The sequence below is a fragment of the Scardinius erythrophthalmus genome (assembly GCF_964197995.2).
Source record: "Scardinius erythrophthalmus genome assembly, chromosome: 8".
Taxonomy (NCBI): domain Eukaryota; kingdom Metazoa; phylum Chordata; class Actinopteri; order Cypriniformes; family Leuciscidae; genus Scardinius; species Scardinius erythrophthalmus.
The window spans coordinates 8,487,975-8,510,229 of NC_138228.1; the positions used below are offsets into that span (position 1 = coordinate 8,487,975).

The following is a 22,255-nucleotide window of genomic DNA, read 5'->3' on the forward strand; positions in this document are numbered from 1 at the left end:
ATCTATCCATATGATATGTGAGTCATGCTTCATGGATACCGCGAAGGGACATGCGCTGCAACCACACAGGCCCCGCCCACAAGCCTGTCGCAAACATAGACTGTCGCAAATCGCAGGTGACAGCTAGATAATCTCTCAAACGTCAAACCTGACACAGTTGTGGTCGTTAAAACTAATTTTCCCGGTTTTTCCAAATGTGATACAGAGCATCGGTAGTGCTTTTAGTTTAATGAGAGTAAATCCGCGCACTCATCGGGTTTGCGCAGTTGAAGTAGATGGAAGAGCATCTGTGCTAAAAACAAACGCTCTGCTCAAGCCCACATTCCTTTTCTAATGCTGTTATTCGGATTTGACACTTTTCTCACGCATGATCGCAGTGTTGATCTTAAGAGAAATTCAGGACGTGGAGATGGGATTCGTTCAGCAGATCCTCAGTTTGAATTTGGTACCGAGGACAAATGCGACCAACTGCGGGAGGAACGACACTTCTCTGTGCGATTTCTCCGGTGAGTCTCCACGCCACCGCCGACGTTACTCATCAGTTCGATCAGCTCATGTTTGTGCTACTATGAGATTCGGATACTATTATTGTGTTGTATGACTTAACAGTGAAAAAGTGGTCAAGCTTTCAAACTGGTAATGGGTTAGCAACTAATGCTAGTGTGTTAGCTTGTCCGGCTAATGTTACTTTTGTTTACTGAAATGATGGTGTTACCGAGAGATGGACATCGATATAATTGTCTGTCTATCTATCTAGCGTTATGTCTGTCAGTTTGTTTATCTGTCTATCAATCGTTCTATCTGTTGTTCTTTCTATATATCAGTTGTTCTATCTATCTGTCTAACAGTCTTTCTAGCCTTCTGTCTACCATTTCACTCATCCATCTGTCAGTGTGTCTATCTTCTTCAAGTTGTGTGAGAGAAATATGGAGTTGAATATTTAATTTACAGGATTACAGTACAGGCTTGTAATATAACAAATTACGCTTCACCACTAACTATCAGTCTTAAATTCCACGATGCCAGTCATTTAGATATTTTCTCAGATTCCACGGGAGATGTTTACATCACAGGCGTGGGAAGATTTGATAGACTCTGTTGGCTGATCTTCAGGCTTTGAATGTGTTTCTTCATGCCACTGTGTGATGTCTTTCCTTTTTCTTCTTTTTTTTGCAGAGATGTGGTATGGGGTGTTCCTGTGGGCTGTTGTGTCCTCATTGATGTTCCACCTGCCTGTCGCCCTCCTCGCTCTGGCAACACTCCGCAGACATAAGATGGCACGGTTTTTCCCAATCGGCATCCTGCTCATGGCCATCATCGGCCCGCTCTTTGGAGGGGTTCTCACTAGTATGTGTAGCTCGTTTTTATCCAGTTACATCTGAAATATATCATGGATAGGAAATGTGTATAAACATACAAAATGTCTTCTTACAGGTGCAGCTATAGCAGGAGTCTATAAGGCGGCCGGGAAGAGTATGTTCTCCTTGGAGGCGTTGGTGTTTGGAGTGGGACAGTCGTTGTGTGTTTTTATCATTTCCTTCTTCAGAGTGCTGGCGACCCTGTAGCACTCAGACATTGGCACACCAGACTGCCGTCACGAGGAGAGTACCCTGGGCGTCATATGCAAAACATGGAGGCCTTACTTCCCAAACAGTCCCAACGGTTTCCTTTGATACAGAACAGTGGCATCTTTTTCCAAACGGGTTTCTGATGAGTGCATGGAGTAACATGAAACAAATTACGAGCTACCTTTAAAGCAGCGTAAGACTTGTTACAGGTGGAGTCATCTTGCACGTGTATTTTTATTGATCATTATGGATGACATTTTGTTTGTTAGTTTCTTTTAATGGTCCTTTCTTAACACTAAATTAGTCTTTTATAAAATTTTGGATGAGGTAAAGACTCATATAATGTACATACTAAAGCCTATCCCAGCTTGCTCTTAAATTACGCTTGAGAGGAACAACTTGCATTCACTTTGCACTGATTATATGAATCCTTTAGGCCAAAGGCTAGAAACTTCAATTTGTTTCTCTTCTTCACACTGTTTTCTGTATTTTTTGCCCTTGATTGTGGGCATATTTGGAGAGATTACAGTTGAACACACTTGTCTGTGGACTTTGACATTGTAATCGTATCACAGCACAAGATTTTGTGGTTTTTAAGAATTTGTTTTCCAAGTGGGCTCCAGGATTTGGCCTTCACATTGAATATTTCTGTATATATTAGAGTGATATAATCTTGCTTTGACACTTGTTTGCCCATAAGATTCTCACCTCTTATGCCTAATATGCGAATGTAAACCAGATTTCAGCTGAAACCATATATAGAATCACTTAAATCTTCACCAAAGAAATGATAACACTAATCTACAGCTGTTATACGTTTCAGATATTGTTATTTTGGAGAAAGCTCAAGTGGGAAGATGTTTAATGACTAAATCGAACTAAATTACTACAGAATGTACAAAATACTATCAGAAACCCAAGTTTATGTGTAGAAGTATATAAAATAATATGCTTACATTGCAAAAAAGTATAGTCACTCATATAGATGTTCTCCCTTATTCTTGTTACATTAACAGCAAGAGGTGTAAAGCTTAAAGAGATACGAATATGATCTTAAGGAATTTTCAGCCTGACATCTAAACCAAATTTACTTATCAAATATTAGTTTTACATTTCTTCAGTATAAGCATTTGTAGACTTGTGTTCTCCCGTATTACAAGCCCTCAGGAAGTTCTTGTGTTCTGGAAGTGAGTTCATCTTTTACGATTGGAGCGCTAACATTCGTGGGACGCACTGAAAGCTATGCTATATTTGTCTGAGCCTATGGTCTCTCAATTGCACAAATGGATTTATTTTTCTAAAGTCAAATCATTCATGGTGGAGTGACTGCTCATTGTTTTTGTGGTTTGTCTTTGTATGGTCTTATTGAGAAATGGATTTGCTCTTTGCGACGTGATACTTTCCATTCTTTTTTTTCTGGGCAAGTTTAATTTTCTTACTGTATAATAAGTGCCAATTGCTAGTATTTTCATGAAATAAAATGGTTTAGATTATAATAACACCACCTTGTTTTGATGTATTAACGTATTATCCTTCGGTTTGGGGTGTATTATGTTGGACGGGAAGGTAAACGTGTGCCTCGGATATGAAAATATCAGCTGAAAGAGTAGTAAAAACAATTTGGTTTCATTCCAAGCGGAGGGCGGTTTACTCACGCCACTCTCATCTGTGGTTTAGTGATGCTTCTGTATTCTCCAGCACTTCCACACTCACAGATGGCTCTCCTGTGTTCCATTAACATTCACCAGCCAAATCTGCACAACCGCCACTTGCTGTGTACTGAAGAGAGTAATGTGCTGCAGAAACACACGCAGCGTGATGACTCAAATCATGTGGGCTTTTCTGCTAACAGAGGCCCAGTTCTGTATTGAAATTAAAGGACATTGTAATATGAAGTGAAAACACTATTTTTAAAACATAAAATAACCGGGTTTAGCGTTATCACTTTACATAATTACCTTAAAAAATCCTAGTGTACACAGATGAGCCAAAACATTATGACCACCTACCTAATGCTGTCAAATTTACCTCATGAATGGTTGAACCCAGGGTTTCCCAGCATAACATTGTCCATTGCCATCACTTCCCCAGGTCAATGGCACATTTAAACATAGCCTTCCACATGATGTAAAAGAAAACGTGACTCATTGGACCAGGCGACCTTCTTCCACTGCTCCAAGGTTCAGTTCTGACAACGTGCGCCCATTTCGACTGTGGACAGGGGCCATCATGGGGACTCTGATTGGTTTGCAGTTATGCAGCCTCATATGCATCAGTGTGATGCACTGACACATTCCTCCTGTAACCATCATTAAAATTGTGTGCAAATTGTGCTAGACCAGATGGGATAGCCTTTATTGCCCCCGTGCATCGATGAGCCTTGGGCGCCCAACACCCTGTCGCCGGTTTGTGGTTTATCCCTCCTCGAACCACTGTTGGTAAATTCTCACCACTGTTGACCAGGAGCAATCCACAAGCTTTGCCATTTCAGAGATACTCTGACCCCGTCGCCTTGCCATAACATTTTTGGTCCTTGTCAAAGTCGCTCAGATCTCTATTCCTGCCCATTTCTCCTGCATCCAACATGTTGATTATGATAACTAATTGTTTGGTTACCATCTATTCTACCCAGACCTTAATATGTGGCCTTGTTAGGAGATTATCTATGATATTCGCTTCACCTGTAAAACTGGTCATAATGTTTTGTATATTTGGTTGTAATATACAACCAAAATAAGGGGTCATCTATGATCTCAAAAATGACTATTGCATGATTTAATGTCCCTTTCATTCTTGTACCATTGTAGACCTTCTAAATGTTTCAATGTGGTTTACATTGCAATATCAGGTTTAGAGCCATTTCTACAATATAATCTTGAATATGCGGTATGTGATGTAATACACGTTAAATAAATGTTTTCCAAACATATGCAGGGAGCTAAAAAGCTCTGTGGCAATAATTCATATAGATAGAGGTGCTGCTGGGGTGACTGCAAAATATATCGTACCCTTAGATTTACATGTTGTAATGTAGGTAAGTTTAATCAAATCACACCGGCGAACGTTTCATTGCCAAACTTTCTTTGATTCGCACCAAATGGAAGCTGTGTTGAGGAGGGGAAGAGGGATAAATCCATGAAAAAAGTCAGGACTCGTAATGACACAACAGAATTCACTTTTTAATCATTATTAACAAGTATAGGTATTGATTTACTTTTTTTTTTAAACGCATTTGTTCATAATTCATTCTTTTGTACATAATCTGGCGTGCAAGGCAAAGGTACACATAGAAAATAGATTTGCGCAGGGTCAGTCCATGTGTGTCTCAGGTGAGGGGGATTCAGTTCTTTGGTCTGATGTTTCTCCCTGCGTTGTGTGCTCCTCTGAGACTGTCTCGCTCCTCTCCTGGTTGGTCACTTGCTCGCTGGGCCCGGATGGGCTCTGCTCTGATTTGCTGTTTGTGACTGTTGTGCTGTCCGTCTGATCAGTGCTGTCCTTCTCCTGAGATTTCACTGTGAATGCACATGATAAACACGTTAGTAAGATGTCTAATGGAAGTTCTGCACAAACTGTATGTATAAAGGTGTCGGAGTGGAGTTAATCTCTTCCTCCGCTCACCTTCCTCACCCTCAGGTAAATCCTCTGAGCAGGGCGTCAGTTCCCCCAGGTTCACTCGCTTCCCCCCCGGTGACCTCTGCCGTCTTGGCAGCGCTGCCTTTAGCTCTGAAAGAGGCCGTAATAACAACTGCCATCATTGAAAAGTGACATACAGTCGATTCTTGCTTTCAAAATTAAAAACAAAACAATTACAAACAAAAAAGAATGCGTTCTGTGTTTTAAAGACCACATGAAATCAACATTTTGTGGCTTAGTCTACATGCTTTAGCTTTGAATTCATCTACACTGCCATCCAAAAGTTTGGGGTCAGTAACATTTTTTTGAAAGAATTTAATACTTGTTCAGCAAGGCGGCATTAAATTGATCGACATAATGTTACAAATAATAATTTTTCAAATAAATGCTGTTTTTGAACTTTCTATTCATTAAAGAATCATGGGGGAAAAAATTTGAGTTTCCACAAACATTAATGGAATAATTCTTCAAAATGAAAATTCTGTCATCATTTACTCACCCTTAATTTGTTTCAAACCTGTATGAATTTCTTTCTTCTGCTGAACAAAAAAGAAGATATTTTGAAGAATGTCAGTAACCAAACAGTTGATGGACCCCATTGACTTCCATAGTATTTTTTTTTCCTACTATGGAAGTCAATGAGGTCCATCAACTGTCTGGTTACAGACATTCTTCAAAATATCTTCTTTTTTGCTCATCAGAAGAAAGAAATGTATATAGATTTGAAACAACTTGAGGGTGAGTAAATGATGACAGAATTTTCATTTTAAAGTAAACTATTCCTTTAAGCAGCACAAATGAAAGTAAATGTTTCTTGAGCACCAAATCAGCATTTTAGAATGATTTTTAGAGGATCATGTGACATTGAAGAGTAATGGCTGCTGAAAATCCAGCTTTGCTATCACAGGAATAAATTACATTTTATACAAATGATATAAATTACAGTTTTTACCATCGTTTTAATCAAATAAATGCAACCAGGTGAGAATAAGAGACTTCTTTCAAAAGCATTAACAAATCTTACACACACCAAACTTTTGAACGGTAGTGTTAGCCTACTTGCTAGTTGACTCTAAAAAGTTGTTTGACACATATAAGCAATATATCGTCTTCAATGTGTAATCAATGTCACACTGACAGTTAAAGCAGCATTACATTACTCTTCAAACATCTCCCTCATATTACTTGTGTGGAATCATTCAGAGCGCTGCTCAGAAACACAAGATGACATATTGTGAGTGACAGTTGTGAGACATCAGAGGCTCACCCTCAGGGTCAAGCATGGTGGCGTGTTGGAGGAGTGAATCCTCATGGACAGACACGGCACGGCGCTGGGTAGAGGGCTTCATGCGGGGCCGTGGAATAGGGAGGGTCTCTATGAGAGGAAATACGGTCAGACTGTGTCCGTTCTTATAAAAGACATGAAAACAATACAGCACAATGTCTTTTAGGGCTGTTTTATGCCTTTTATTCTGGGTTTCTCAAACTCAGTCCTGGAGCGCCACTGTCCTGCACAGTTTAGCTCCAACCCTGATCAAACACACCTGAGCAAGCTAATCAGTGTCTTCAGGATCACTAGAAACTCACAGCTAGGTGTGTTTGATCAGGGTTGGAGCTAAACTGTGCAGGACAGTGGCGCTCCAGGACCGAGTTTGAGAAACCTTGCTTTTATAATATAGGATTGACGGTGGAAATGGGAGAATTTGGGGAACATTACAGTCAGGATTCAAACCTGTGACCCTTTATGTCATGAGCGTAGGAGCTGTCACTGCTCCACAGCTATGAACATCAAAAGGTCGTTTACAACAGATTCACAAATGAGAAAAATATCTGCATCAGGATGTATGGAGGAAGGGTGGAACTTGAATGAAAATAAAGAATAAAATGACAGGCTACTCACTGTCCACAGAAAATGCTGACACGTACGCAACACTTGACACCGCCAGGGGATGTTCAGCTTATCTCATTATCACAATATTCATATTCTCACTTATGTGGTTATTGCACTAAGATAACATTTGGAGATACAAAGCGTATTTTGGACAAACACTCAAAAGAATGAATGCATTTTCATCAGGGCCCATTTGCAGCATCAGTCTCACAAGCATTGAATTACTGATGGGATAGGGCTAACTGAATTGTGTTCGGACTCTGAGAGCTTTAAGATCAGCCATCGAGGGAGGTGTTGAATGAAAACAGACACTAGTTGAGTCATTATGTGGCCCTACTTTATTATTATAAATTTATTTAGACAGGGATGGATATCATGAAGGCCGAGTGCGAGTGCATGCATGAAACAAAGTGAAAAGAAAGAAGCAGAATAGAAGACACTGTCAATCAATTAAAAGGATATTCCAATAAATATCATTATCTATCTATCCATCTAAGAAACAACCCCGAGACCTATTCTTTAAAATAACCGGCTCATAAGAGTAATTTGTTTTGAGAACTGGACTAACCTGGTTGTTCGGTCTTTTTGATTCACTAAAAAGAACTGGTTCATAAGAGTCTTTGTTTGTGAACTGGACAAGTCTTGTCACATTTTATAGTTCTATTTGCATAAAGGCCATAAGGAAAACTCAATAAAAAAGACATTTCTTGTTATTTTTCTGCATTGTACTTTCTTTTTACTGCATCCCATTCGATAAAGTAAGTGAATTCACATTCACTACAATATAGAATTTTATTAGCCATAGCCCTAAACTCTGAAAAGTGGTGCAGGGAATACCATAAGAGTAGTCGACATAACTTATGCGCTACATATCAAGTCATTTGTGAAATCACTATTTACTGATAACCTTGCCCTCTCTAAAATAAGTTGAAGTTTGACAGACACCGTGAAGGTGAGAAAATATAAAGAGGGTGAGAAAGTAGAATTTTAAGTTTTGGGTGAACTATCCCCTTAAAACGAATTTTCAACAGCATATTACATGAAAACTAGCCATCCAAACCCTGCATGCTGCATCATCCCCACTAGACTGACAGGGAGGCAAACCTTCAGTGACGGATTGTGCTCTCTCTGCACGCTCTCTGATATCCGTGCTGAGGATCCTCCGTGGCGAGGGGGCTGGAGGCGTCTCTTTGCGGGGAGATGGGGTCGGAGGCTCCTCCTGGGGCTGGGAGTGAGAGATGGTCTCGGACACCTCTGCCTGACCATCCTGAGAAGGGCTGGGGATCTTGGGAGTGACCGTGGCTGTCCGTGCTGCCTCACTACCGGGAAGTAGAATGGGTTTCATGGCCGGTTTAGGGGGCAACGGGCCTATAGGACGCTCTGGAAGTAGCGGCCTTTCTGTACGGTGGAAGTCTGTAACACTCGGGGTCACTCGGGTTGGTCGCCTGGTGTCTGGAGAAAATAGAAGGTTTAAAGTCAGCATGAAATAAATGCACTAAATGAATGTTACCTTATTGTGAACAATTCATTCTTTTTTTTTTTCTTAATCAAAATTTTATACGTCAATCTTCCGATGAAAACTACAGACTTCTTGTTGGTTATGTATGCCGGACTTCTCCAACCATTTAGTCTGCTTAAACTCCACCCTTTCTCACAATTGACTGCAAATTCGTATTCAAATTTACCTCTATCTAATCAAAAACTGATGGATAGAACAATGTCCCTGCCCTACATTTTTTCACTTGGATGTACATCACAATACGAAAAAATGTCGCTGCTCCAGTTTCATTGCAACTTTAACAGTCATCACTACGATGAAAGCTGGGTGATTCATTTCTTACCTGATGAGGTGGACATTGTGCGAGGTTTCATAAATGTAGACGGAGGCTCGGGTTTGTCAAGTATGGCCCCTAAAAAGCAAGCAAAGTGTACTGAATTATAGAAGAAATGGCTTGACAGACCCATGCAAAAATGCTTCACATCAACACCAAATACATGCTCAGCTGTGCTAATGCTTTAGAATAAATGCACTGAAAGTAGCTTCAGGAAAAGGATTTCAGGGCAGTACCTGCGGAAATTGAAACTGCCTTTAAATTGGATATTTTGCTGTTTGCATTAATCATAGAATTATGTGCAGACATATGGCCTTTGGATAGACTTACAAAATAAAACACACAGGGATGGTATATAGATATATTAACATAAATGTATGACAAATCAAAAGGATTTCAAAGAAAACAAAGACTTGCAACATGAATTAAGGTAAGAAGAGAAGCTTCAATCAGTGAATGACCTGAACACATTAGAAGCACACATATGCCACCATCATGTGACTCTCTAGCAGTCACACCTGAAACCCCATTACAGAAACTCTGAGATCACCATTGTCAAAACTCAGATGTGCTGATGCAGCACTACCAGTGCAGCAAATTCTCACATCCCAACACAAGGTCTACATACTGTAGCTGAATAATGTGTCTTACCCTCAGAATTGGCTTTCCTCAGCTCCTCATCCTTGCTCTGTAAGAGGATAACACTGGTTTAAATCAGATGCCTAGTGAAGTAAGTGTATAATCTCTATCAAGCGATTACTTTGATACTGCGGTTTTAGCAGAGTAAGCGTATATTACTGGGGGAAAGGTGTTTTTGCTTGATATGAGGCATTTATGCAGCACCAAATCCAATAACAGTAAATTATTTGTGACCATTAATAAAGTTTCAAAGGTCTTCAGAGAAGAGAACAGAGTTCTTAGATTAATTCAGTTCAAAGTGGTATCTGTTTTTCACAATAAAAAGTTGGAAGCATCAATGAAATAGCCACACCTACCTGGCTCTGTTTGGTGTCGGTAGGAGATGTTTTGGTGACTCCCATGCGGTGAAGCATAACATGGAGGCGCTGTTCAAAGCTGGATGAGCTCTCCGATGCATGTTTCTACACAATGACCCGAAAATTTAATTCTTAGAACATTACAAATAGAACAAGAAACATTTATATAACTATTTTTTAGAGAACTTTTTAGGATGTGAGATCAGCCATCTAACAAGAGTCAATATGAACCTCTAAAAATGACGGCACCGTCTCATTAGCAGACAGAAATCATATTAAAAAATGTTTGTTTGTTTGTTTGTTTTTTTATCTATTTTACCAGAAAGCTAAAATAGAGATAAGACAATGACTTTTTAATGTGTACCATCTGACACCAAAAAGTACCATGGTACTGCCATTGTACTTTTATAGTAAGGTCTTAAATGTAAGCTTTTCACACAATATTTACTCAAAATGCACTTAAAAATCAGCCAATCGGACACGGTTATTGGCCTACTATTTAACCTATAAATAACCAAATATAAGTAATCAGCCTCTAAACATTTAAACATAATCTTCATTCATTTAACATCTAGTCTAACTTAATCAGAACCACTTCTCAAATACCTTAGCGTGCATGGCTGTGCCGTCCTGCTCTGGCAAGACCTCTGAGAGCAGGATGAGGGACTGTGATTTGCCCTCTCTGAGAGAGCGACGGATGGGTTTGGGCCTCCGCTCTCCATCTGGGGTGCGACTCTTCTCCAGGGTCCGGCTCTTCTCCCATTCTGAGGGTGACACACCTGGGACCGGGCTGGGGGTTTTGGTGGGAGTAGGAGGTGCAGCAGGGGACAGTATTGGGGCCTCTTCAGTTTTGCATGGGGATGAGGCAGGAGGTATGGAAGTGGATGCAGGTGGGATCAGTGCAGGTGTGGGGGCAGGTGAAGGAGCTCTGGGTGACATTTTGTCCTCATTAATTGGTGCAGTTGTTGTGGAATCTGTGATGGTGAGGATGGTGGGGGTGGCCGTGGTTGTGGCCGCCTTGACTACTTTTTCCTCATCCAGTTTCTCTTTGTCCCTCTCCTTCTCCTTCTCTCGTTCCCTCTCTTTTTCTCTTTCCCTTTCCTTTGCCTCCCGGAGGGGTCGGATGAGATCAGCTATTGAAGTCTTTTTGGCCTTGCCCTCGGGACCACCGTCACCCTTGGCCCCTCGACCTGCACGGACTTTCTTAAAAGCGAAAAAGTCACCAAACTTCTTCTTAATGTTTTTGGAGGGGGCTGTGGTGGGGATGGGGGTTGTAGTGGAGGTGGTAGGAGGGACGGTTGTGACACACGTGGGCTCTGCAGGTTGTGCTTTAATGAGGGGCTCCTCCCTCTGGTGCTTTCTGAACACGAGGAGAGGAGAGGCATGATGGGAAATGTCTTTTGACAACCGATAAGGATATTTTTTTGTTAGAGATCATGTTTTAATCATTTGCCGTCATTAATTCCAGTTCTATGAAAAATATCTGTGTATTAACATTGTTTTGCATACTTGAGTGGTTGTGTACGTGTTGTGTACTCACAGGGTGTCATCAGGGATGATTTTTTTGGTGAAGAACTCTTCTACACCTTCATCAACCCTCCCCATGTTCTCATTGGCCTCATTCTCGCTTTCAGCGGCCTGCTCCTGCACACATACAAAGAAACACAAACAAAAGGTCATTCACCCAATTAAAACCTACTACATGTTTCATTCGAACGGGAAACTGTATTTTAGCCTGATGGAATGAAAAGATTAACATGATTTACACAAGACATTACTCTCAGACAACACACCCACAGACTGCCCACAAACATTTACTGAGCATCTAATACACACAAAACTTCTAAGCACTTGTGAAAATACCAGACTATCTGAGAGCTAGCCAACTTCCAGGAATATGGGGTGCACAATTTCCATGTCACTTTGCAAAGAAACAAAATAATGTCTACAAAGTACTCAGTTGACATTAGGAAGAAAAGAAAAAATCAATGCTAGATTTGACAAAGTTTGCACCAAAGTGAATATAAAAAATCTGAATGGCTGTTTGAAAGAATGTAAATACTGTTTGGCTTCCTTTCTTCTCAGAGACAAGTGAGTGTCAGAAACACAGTTATGTAGTGTTTTGTGTCCAGAGATACCAGGTTATTTCAGCTTTTTTTAAAGCGCCATCTACTGTCAGAGTGAATCACAACTCGCATGCGAAAATCAGACTGAATTTCGTGCTGAACATTCGTGTTGGTGTGAACAGGCCTTTTGCCAGAAGAAGCTGCAGAATGAACCAGACTTTATAGCAACAGTTGAAAGCGGTAAAACTTAAAAAAATGAATTTAAAAAAAATGGTTAAAGGGTTAGTTCACCCAAAAATGAAATTTCTGTCAGTAATTACTCACCCTAATGTTGTTCCAACCCCGTAAGACTTTCGTTCATCTTCGGAACACAAATTAAGATATTTTTGATGAAATCTGAGAGCTGGATCACTCCTCCATAGGCTTATGGACACGTTAACTTGCTGGCCCAGAAAATGTATTAAAGACATCGTTAATATAGTCCAAGTGACTCCAGTGGCTCAATCTTAAGTTTATAAAGCGACGAGAATACCTTTTGTGCGCAAAAACAAACAAAAATAATGACTTTATCCCACTTTTCATTTCCTTCTCTCTGGGCCTCGAGTCTTTTCACATAGTGTTTTTGCGTAGCGCATCTGTGTTGCACGTCACCACGCATCACACACATGACCAGCATCGCCCAATAGTGAGCCTACGTGGTGATGTGAAACACAGACGCGCTGCGCAAAAACACTACGTAAACTAACTCGAGGCACAGAGAGAGAATGAAATGAATAGTGGAATAAAGTCGTTATTTTTGTTTGTTTTTGCGCACAAAAAGTATTCTCGTCGCTTTATAAACTTAAGATTGAGCCACTGGAGTCACTTGGACTATATTAACGATGTCTCTAATACATTTTCTGGGCCAGCAAGTTAACGTGTCCATAAGCCTGTGGAGGAGTGATCCAGCACTCAGATTTCATCAAAAATATCTTAATTTGTGTTCCGAAGATGAACGAAAGTCTTACGGGGTTGGAACAACATTAGGGTGAGTAATTACTGACAGAGTTTTCATTTTTGGGTGAACTAATTCTTTAAATCTACTACTACAACATGTAATCAACCAATCAGTGCACTTTGATTTTAGTGTAAGGGTTAATGTTGATAGAAATGTTGCACAGAAAATGTGTAAAAAAAAAATACAATAAAAAAAAAATTTCATAAGGTAAGCTGTAATGCACATCTAAGCTATAAACACTAGTGTTCTTTTAAATACTATTTCACATTTACTCATTAAACATGGCATGATTCAGACTCTCTTATAAGTTAGAAGGTTTTCTGTCTGTGTCTACAATGGATTTGTCTTTAGGCAAATCTGCCTAGTGTCCCAAGAGAGAACCAAACCCTCCCTCAATTTTTCAGACTCTGTTCCCATCTAATATAATTACACCCCTCAGATACAGCCTCATCACACACACACTTAAATGAGCGTATGAGTGCTCATCAGTGGTGACTGGTTTATCTGTCATGTAGCCACAGTAATAACACAATAGCCGCAAACATGGAGGTTGATTGTTGTAAGATCTGCCAGTCCTGATAGTTCTTATACAAGAGTTTTAATGACATTACACCACATTGTGATTGTGATAAATGAGCAAAATGATTTTCATGATGGCAATCATTAATCTTTTATTCTAACAATATGTTGCCTGTAAGCTGAAATCGTACTGCTGGTCGTTTCTACAAAGGCTTTAAAAATATTGGTTTGTATTAGTATTGTGAGGATTAATAGATCTTAATGTATATATCAGAACAGAATCTGGAGCAGGATTCTTTTCAAGTGTGAAATGATTAGGCTAAAAACACTAAAAAATACACAAAACAAGCCCTTTGCGCTGTTATAATACAGCACATAATGTATATATAGCACAAATATATTAGTATTCATAATGGTCAGACAGAAAACATTGAAGACGAGGGATGATTATAAAGTAATGAAGTAGACTAGAGAGCAGCAGTTCTTAACCAGGGTGTCGGAGGCCTCAGCAAACTTCCAAAGGGGCCTCAAGATGAACAATACGTATTTGAAATAATAAATCATTAATATATTGAAATAACCAAGCTCTAATCTAAAACTGAAAAATTGATGATACTTGATTTGGCTTCAAGTCAAAAAGGTTGAGAACCACTGAACTAGAGGTTAATATAGTAGCACTTTGAAAACTCAACATTAAACATCATTCACATTTCACAACTCATTTTTCTTTTCCATAATGTGATGTATTTACCTGGATTGTGAAAAGTAGCCTCCAAATAGCAGGTGGTTGGAGAGGAATAAGAGGGATTAATGACATCAGTCAAAAAGTAAAGTTGTTTCAGAGGTGGACCAATTTTCATGTAAGATTACATTTTTCTTCTTTTTTTTTTTTAGTACTGGTTAAAAAATTTAAATAATATGCACAAATTATTCACTCACATTAAGACCACAGATGCGAATTAAAAAAGAAAACTGGGTCAACATTGATTGCATGTTGACTTTTTAACTGTGCCAGATCAGTAGCTTACAAACACTATACACACACAAAAGCACAGGGTGCGCACGGTCTGTGTGTTTTGCCTGTTTCCTGCTGCTGTACAGACTGCGAGGCCTTCGGGCAGTTTGGGTTCTGCAGGAAGAGAAAGAAAGAAATATGGAGAGGGAGAGGGAGAGAGAGAGAGAGAGAGAGAGAGAGAGAGAGAGAGAGAGAGAGAGAGAGAGAGAGAGAGAGAGAGAGAGAGGAGGGAGAGACCACTGCAGCTCTATAGCAACCATATGCAAATGAGGCACCGCACACCACATGAGAAATGGATTATAAATCATTTAGCACCTCTCGACCAATGAGAAGGCAAAGCACTCATCACTCCATCTTCAAAAAGAGGAGGAGAGCAGGCGCCACGTTGTGTGAGGCGGCACAAGGAGAGGTGTTTCCCACATATCTTAATAACACGCGATCATTTTCTCATATAAAACACACTGCATGAACAGTGCAACCTTACGTTTAATTACCAAAAACAGAAAACTAAGCTTTTGTGCGGTTCACATGGCCTGCTGGGTTTGTTAATGCCTAAACAAGATTCAGGGTTCATATTTTTCCACATACAGCCAACAATTCACTAATTTCATAAACAGGCTGTTACACATAAATCAGTAGTAATTAGCAATAATTTTAACATCAAAACGGTTTTCTACATGAAACTAGATAATGTTAATACCTGACGGGTTAAGCTGGTCTTAGTCTAGTCTTGTAAAAGTGACACGTTCGGGTCTGAAGAATCTGTTCCCGGATCAGTGTAGCAGAAGGAAGCTGACACACTGATCAAAGATCAGTCCAGCTCACATGTCATGACTCATGACTTCGTATACAAAGCGTCAGATTTTCGCTGATGGCTCCCCTTTAAATTTCAGTGGAAAGAAGGAGAGATACAGAGAGATGGAGTGAACGTAGTGTTCTTTAACTCTTCTGAGATCAGCGTTAGCAGGAAAAGGCCTGTCTAAAGGTGTCAGGTTGAGACAGTGATCCCAGAATTCCACAGGCTTCTGTCTAGGTTTTCCTGGCCGCAAAGCTACAAGCTCTATGGAAGTGATTAAATCCAACATAAGCACTTTCCACAAATAGGGTACAAAACAGGGCCTAAAGACCTGGTCAGTGAAAGGCGGTGCTTAACCTTTAGAAAATGCTGATCATCAAACTCAAGTTGCAAACCTCATATAAAATGAATATAAGCAGCTCATATAAAATTTTGTTTGTCCTCCTAAGGTTCACTAAACATTTTTGAGGGTATGAATAATAAGATGTAATGCTTTTACCAAAATGTGGGATTTGCAACATTTTAAACAAATCAGTTTTTTAAATTATATTGTGTGTGTGTGTTTTTTTTTTTGGCAATAAATATTAAATAAACATGAAAAAAAAATTAAAGCAAAAATGGTTAAACAGGGTTACCAAATATTAGTTTAGTTACTGATAAACGTATATGTCCCATTAATTAAAGTGTGATCCTTGTTACATTGTATAACATTGTTGAATGGTTAAGCTTGATGAGTGCAGTTAACGGACATATTTGTCAGCTTTCCTAATAGGTATGTTATCAAGCCATTATAGCAGTGGCTTTCTCCAGTTGTGAACATGGTGACTAGGCACAGCATATGTGCTGAAGTTTTGTTCAGAATACATAAATGCACATGAGAATGAAAATGTGAATTGGATTGCAAAGTTTATGGTTCATATAAACATGAAAACATGAAATCGGCTTGGATTCATTCAGATTGACGAACATTTGTGCATGTAAACTTATCTAGTGAATTGAAAATGACTTGAAAATGATCAAATAATCATGAAATTATTATGGTTGTAATTTTTAAATAGTTAAATACAGTTGAGGTTGTCAGGACTGTTTGAGACAAAAACAATCAGCATTTCAAGGTGGGACACAGACAATTTAAAGGGGCCATGACATTGTTTTTTCTTTTTTTATATATATATTTTAATGTTTTCCTTGAGGTTCACTTGTAATGTTAAAGTTTTTTTTTAAAGTTTAAAAAAAAAAAATATATATATATATATATATATATATATATATATATATATATATATATATATATATATATTTTTTTTTTTTTATTCGGGAAAACAATTAATCAACGCCCTCGCGCTATTGCACGCGAGTTAGTGTTTTGAAAACATTATCCATTTAAGACAGTCTTTTTACAGACAAAGATTTACAGACAAAAGCATTGTTAAATCATTTAAATAAAATAAATAAAATGCTCTGTACAAACATATTATTCGCGACACCATTAAAATAAACCATCCACTTGTTTCTGACCCTGGGATCTTTCTGAAGTCTGTACAGAGATGCAAACGAGCGGTTCAAACTGGACGCGTTACGTTCTTTCAATCTTCCATTTGTCCAGTTTTCGACAGACTTGAGTGCGTGGAGTATGTCAGAAACTGAACACACATCTATATACTGTATCCAGCGTAGACAGCGTCAGTGATTATAATGGGTTCTTTTGACGCGAAGCTCATGTCCAGTGTAGGCAAATGTCAGCCATTAAGCAACTGAAGACCAGTGGGTGGGGCCTATAATGCGATGATGTAAAACTATTTGTCGATGTCTTGCTCTGGAGGCAGTCTTATGCAAATGTATGAACACGTGTGACATCAAAGATCACGCGATATCAAAACGAGACATTTTTGGAGCTTGATTAAATAAATGCTTTGTATATATAATGAGAAGGACATTTTAAGCTATGAAACATGCAGGATGTTGTAATGGTACAAAGACCTCTTATATGTCCAAAGATCTAAGCAAATTAGATTTCTCATGTTATGACCCCTTTAAGCGTTGAAGACGAGTTGAAGACGTATGGGATCTTGTTTCCGCCATGGAATAAAAAAATAAAAAAGGTAATAGCGACTTTTAACCTCACAATTGCGAATTTACATTTCACAATTTGTACTTTTTTCTCAAAATTGTGTTCCATAAACTCACAATTCTGACTTTTTTCTCAGAATTGCATGATTTAAACTCGTTTTGCGAGTTATAAAGTCAGAATTGCCTGATATAAAGTTGCAATTGTGAGAAACAAAGTCACAATTGTAAGATAAAAAGTCACAATTGCCTTTTTTATTTTGTGTCAGAAACAAAATTCCATACGTCTTCAACTCGCAATTCGGACTTTTTTTCCCCCAATTGCGAGTTTATATCTCATATTCTGACTTCTTTTCACAGAAATTTCATATACTAGCTCACAATTGTGAATTATATAGTCAGAACTGCAAGTGTAGATTTTTTTTTTTTGCAATTGCGAGTTTATAAAAAAAAAAATCTGAATTGTGAGATAATATGTCGCAACCACCTTTTTTATTCTTTATTCAGTGGCGGAAACAAGCTTCCATAAAAACAATCTAATTTTCATGGTAATTTCATTTTGGGTTAGCTAATCACTTGGGATCTTTGCATGTAATGTTTTAATAATAATAATAATAATGGACACTGTATGTACTGCATTTGTGGAAAATGTCATAGAGTTGCCTTCTCCTGAAACACCTTCTTGATGATTCCATTTTGTGACCAGACATCATTTTGTGGAATACATGGTTCGTGTGTAAGGGTGTGTAAAACTGCAGAGGTAATAAAAGAAATGCTTATGCAGCCATCATAAAGGCAGGAGCAGAGAGAATTTAAAAGGGATACAGGGACATTGCTAAAACTCACAGAGCCCTGGAAAAAATTTTTTGGGTGTGTCGTCTTTACTTGAGACCAATGAGTAGGCGGTACCATAGATACACCCCACATCACAGGGCCTGGTTGTCCCCCACTGCTGACAGCCCTGCATGGTCATACAGGAAAAAAGCACACACACACACATATACTGGACCATCAGAGCATTATCTCTTCTCCAGTCACATGAGCTTCTCCCTGAGGCACCACCTGTCATTGGGTTTTCACCAGCCAAGGAGTATGACCGGCCGTCACACAATATGGACACACACCCTCGCCAACAGATCATGCTGACAGGAATATACATATAACACACATACTCATTCAGGTGATCAGAGGAAATGACAGGAGTGTTTTCATCCCTCCGTGCTCATGTCTGTGATAACAGTGGCGCCAAACTCTCCAGAGAGTGTCTGTTCTGGAAAAATTACCTCACACACACACAATTACACAGCTTTAACCAGGGTAAAGGCCTGTTCACATCACAATGATAACTATGATGATAACGATATCGGTTTAAAAATGTTCTTTTTGAGTCTTTTTCTTTAGACTCTTATGAGTCTATACCACAACTATAACGGCACAGAGGAACGGTCTCTTTGGAATAACTTTCAGAACGTTTTGTTCCATCTGATAAACGATAAAAACATTGACAACCAATCAGAATCCAAACTGCTTTAAAGAGTGCTATAGCATTTAAAGTGGCAGACGACAGAACTGCAGCATACACTAAAAAGAACATTATCATGCGTTAGTGTGGACACTAATATAGTTATATTTTCGTTAAGTTATTGTTCTTGGTGTGAGCGGCCCTTAACTGTGTGAAAATACACACTCTAAAAACTGTCCATAGTGACTGGTACTCACCAACAGGCAGTCATGACATTCAGCATTACACTTACACAAGCCAGTCATCATGACAACACAGAAACAGCTAAAGGTCTCTTAAGACGATGACATAATGTACCAGTATAGTATATAAAAATGGCATCCAAATGACTATATAGATCATCCTATAATTTACCAACCACACCTAACTACACTCAAGTAAGCACACACAAGATTTTTACATATCTAAATGACAGCAGATGTAAGATGCAAATACCATGATATTACCATGATTTTTGTGGACACTAATGTGATGGTACTGAGGTATTCTCAGACACAACCTGGTAAAAGAATACGGTGATCCACATTTCACAGTACATTACCATTGTTTATATGGACACTATTATGATGGTAATATATCATACCATGGGGTACTATGGTCAATAAAGGTGGTAATCATATGTAGATGGTATCACAAACCTATGGTTTTACCACGATTTTTTGTGGTCACTATAGTGACTGTACTATCAAAGTATTTTTGACATACCTTGGGATACTATGGTAATTAAAGGTGATAATGATATGTATATAGTACTATTGTGTTACCATGATTTTTGAGGACACTACTGTACTATGTTATTTTTAGACATATATTTGAGCACCATGGCAAGTGAATACAGTGATTTACATCATATCACAGTACAGTACCATAATATTATCATTATTTATGTGGACACTACCACTGTATTTTTGAAATACCTTTGGATACTACTAGTGTTAATAAAGGTTGTAATCAAATGGCATCACAGTACTATGGCGTTACCATGATTTTTGTGGAAACTACCATGACAGTAATACAATGCATTCTTTCGAAGTACCATGGTAAATAAATATGGTAATCATAAGTGACAGTATAAGTAGCATTATAGTAGCATTAGCTTATCATAAGTGATATTTATAAGAATTATAAGATCTCTATTTTTAAATAAATGCGCTTCTTTTGAACTTTGTATTGATCAAAGATTCTTGAAATTTATCACAGTTGCCAAAAAATATTAAGCAGCACAACATGGAGAGTAAAAATGGAAAATGTTGAGCGCCAAATCAGCATACAGTATAAGAATATTTCTGAGGCATCATGTGACACTGAAGACTGGAGTAATGGCTAATATTAGCTTTGCCATTATAGGAATAAATTACATTTTAAAATATATTAAAATAGAAAGCATTTATTTTAAATAGGAATAATATTTCACAATATTACTGTTTTTACTGTATTTCTGTTCAAATAAATGCAGCCTTGATGTGCATAAAAGGCTTCTTTAAAAAAAAAAAAGGCTATTTTTTAAATCTTACAGACCCCAATATTTCGAGCGGCAGTGTATATATCATGGTACCATGATATTTTTTGAAAGGCACTGTACACTGTGGTATTACTATCTGACACCATCACTGTAACATGGTACCATCATAGCAATTTTTTTGCAATAAAACTAAATTCAGTTAATGCCAAAAAGAGATAAAATGACCAAAGTTTGGCGGCAAAGAAAGAAAATGTGGCTCAAATGACTCAGTAGGGTAGTGTTCAACATACCTGTGATTATATAATAGACAACCACACAGATTTGCCACAATCACAATGTGAGGGCACAATAGCACCTTTATCACAGCATCAAAGACGCACACATCACACCTCACAATGGCGGCATCAATAAACAGGCCACATGCCATAGGAGCTCATTAGACACACAACAGTGTAAAGGCATGTGTGTGTGAGCAGCTACAACTGAGAACACTGTAAAGCCCATCACTATGGCAACCATTTATCAAATGGCCATTCACAGGATGTACAAGTGGACACACACAGATATGAGGAAAAATACATCCTCTGCCTTTCTTTTCTTTTCTGTCCATCTCACACTCACGTAATGAAGACACCGCAGTGAGGATATAATATCTCACATTAGCCTCGACTCAACAGGAAAGGCGGGATGGACTCAACAGAATCGCAGTGTGCCAGTGCAACCACACACTGTCGTTGCAGCATCAGCGGCAGAAATACATCGACTGTCACACGGCAACCTAAATATTACATCTCATTTAAACACGCAATCAGTTTCTCCTTTATACAAAGCCCAGGTGAATCTGTACAACCGAATAAACAGATTTCGATCCCACACCCTGGGAATGCCACGAATGGAGGGACCCTCCGTTCCTGATGACAGAAAAGAAAGGGAGAAACCCTCCTTGATCTGGGAACATTAATAATTGAGATGCTACAGCAGTCACACACCAAGCTCAAACGGCAATAATCAGTGCTGGACAGAGACTGTGCCCCTTTCTGACAGCATACACACACCGCCCAGCTGAGCTTCACAAACACGACGGCACACACACTGCCTGAAAATGGCAGTGGAGGATACACACCCTAAAAATCTCAGCCCACCACAGCAGCACCCTCTCCCTGAGCATCTCTCGTCGCATATCGTGAGCGAGAGAAAGGAAAAAAATGAGGAGATGGGGTGGAGGAGACGGTGTGAGAGAGAGCCTGGAGGAGCTGGGTGTCTGCGGACGAATCAACCTGAGCAGTGCCGTCAGAAAGCAGTCTCCCTCCCCCTCTCTCTCCACCAGCAGCGTCCCCATCTCAGCCTCTCGAAACCCTTCCCATGCTCCTTTCTTCTCGGTTCCCGACCCTCCCGTCTTACCTGCGGCTTGCTGGGAGGCTGCCTGTTCCGGCGGTTGGGTCTGGGCCTGGAGCGGGTGTAGTGCCTCAGTGTGTGGCCTTCGATGGGCAGGTCCATAGGGGGCTGAGGAGGTGCAGGCTCCGAGCGCCGGGGCTCTCTGTTGCTAAGAGCGGCAGCAGCAGCAGCAGCAGCATCCGCCTCTCTCCCAGAGTAGGAGGAGCTTCCTGGCTTCAGCTGGCCTGCCGCGGTGACTGACAGACCCGTCACCAACGACAACGACAGGGCCCGCCTCCTCTCCTCCGTTCCTACCCTGGAGACCTGAGGCCATCCCCCTCCTCTCTCCTCTACCTCCTGCTGGGGATGTGTGGCCGCACGCGCCTGCTGTTCCCCTTCCACATCTAACAAACCTGCAGAGAGAGAGAGGGAGGAAATAAGGGACAACAGAGGGAGATAGTGAGGGAGGGGTGAGACTGAAGCTTGTATGATGTGTGTATCTACATAGAGAGGAAGAA

At 39.6% G+C, this 22,255-nt stretch overlaps 2 protein-coding genes across 3 annotated transcripts in view; one reads left to right on the forward strand and one right to left on the reverse strand.

Moving 5' to 3' along the window:
• Positions 1–33: 33 nt before the first annotated feature.
• tmem170a (transmembrane protein 170A) lies at positions 34–3,069 on the forward strand. The gene is made up of 3 exons (XM_081371765.1): positions 34–506; positions 1,177–1,347; positions 1,435–3,069. Exons 1-3 carry the CDS (start codon positions 368–370, stop codon positions 1,563–1,565), a joined length of 441 nt encoding a protein of 146 aa, XP_081227891.1. The 5' UTR covers positions 34–367; the 3' UTR covers positions 1,566–3,069.
• Positions 3,070–4,726: 1,657 nt separating this feature from the next.
• carmil2 (capping protein regulator and myosin 1 linker 2) overlaps positions 4,727–22,255 on the reverse strand; it is a 38,755-nt gene continuing 21,226 nt past the window's right edge. The window contains exons 31-40 of one of the 2 annotated variants that reach the window (XM_081372325.1): positions 21,765–22,150; positions 11,460–11,563; positions 10,526–11,279; positions 9,920–10,024; positions 9,576–9,612; positions 8,934–9,002; positions 8,197–8,544; positions 6,469–6,576; positions 5,196–5,291; positions 4,727–5,080 (exon numbers count right to left, since the gene is read on the reverse strand). In XM_081372325.1, the coding sequence (XP_081228451.1) occupies positions 4,878–5,080; positions 5,196–5,291; positions 6,469–6,576; positions 8,197–8,544; positions 8,934–9,002; positions 9,576–9,612; positions 9,920–10,024; positions 10,526–11,279; positions 11,460–11,563; positions 21,765–22,150 (2,210 nt within the window). In that variant the 3' untranslated portion in view covers positions 4,727–4,877. Of the gene's footprint in view, positions 5,081–5,186; positions 5,292–6,468; positions 6,577–8,196; positions 8,545–8,933; positions 9,003–9,575; positions 9,613–9,919; positions 10,025–10,525; positions 11,280–11,459; positions 11,564–21,764; positions 22,151–22,255 lie in introns of both variants that reach the window. The other variant, XM_081372324.1, reaches the window with a different exon arrangement.

Excerpts from the sequence above, each read along its gene's own strand:
- tmem170a (XM_081371765.1), top strand. The coding sequence starts at position 368 with ATGATCGCAGTGTTGATCTTAAGAGAAATTCAGGACGTGGAGATGGGA. Across the intron at positions 507-1,176 it reads TTCTCTGTGCGATTTCTCCG|AGATGTGGTATGGGGTGTTC; the intron begins GTGAGTCTCCAC and ends TTTTTTTTGCAG. Across the intron at positions 1,348-1,434 it reads CTTTGGAGGGGTTCTCACTA|GTGCAGCTATAGCAGGAGTC; the intron begins GTATGTGTAGCT and ends GTCTTCTTACAG.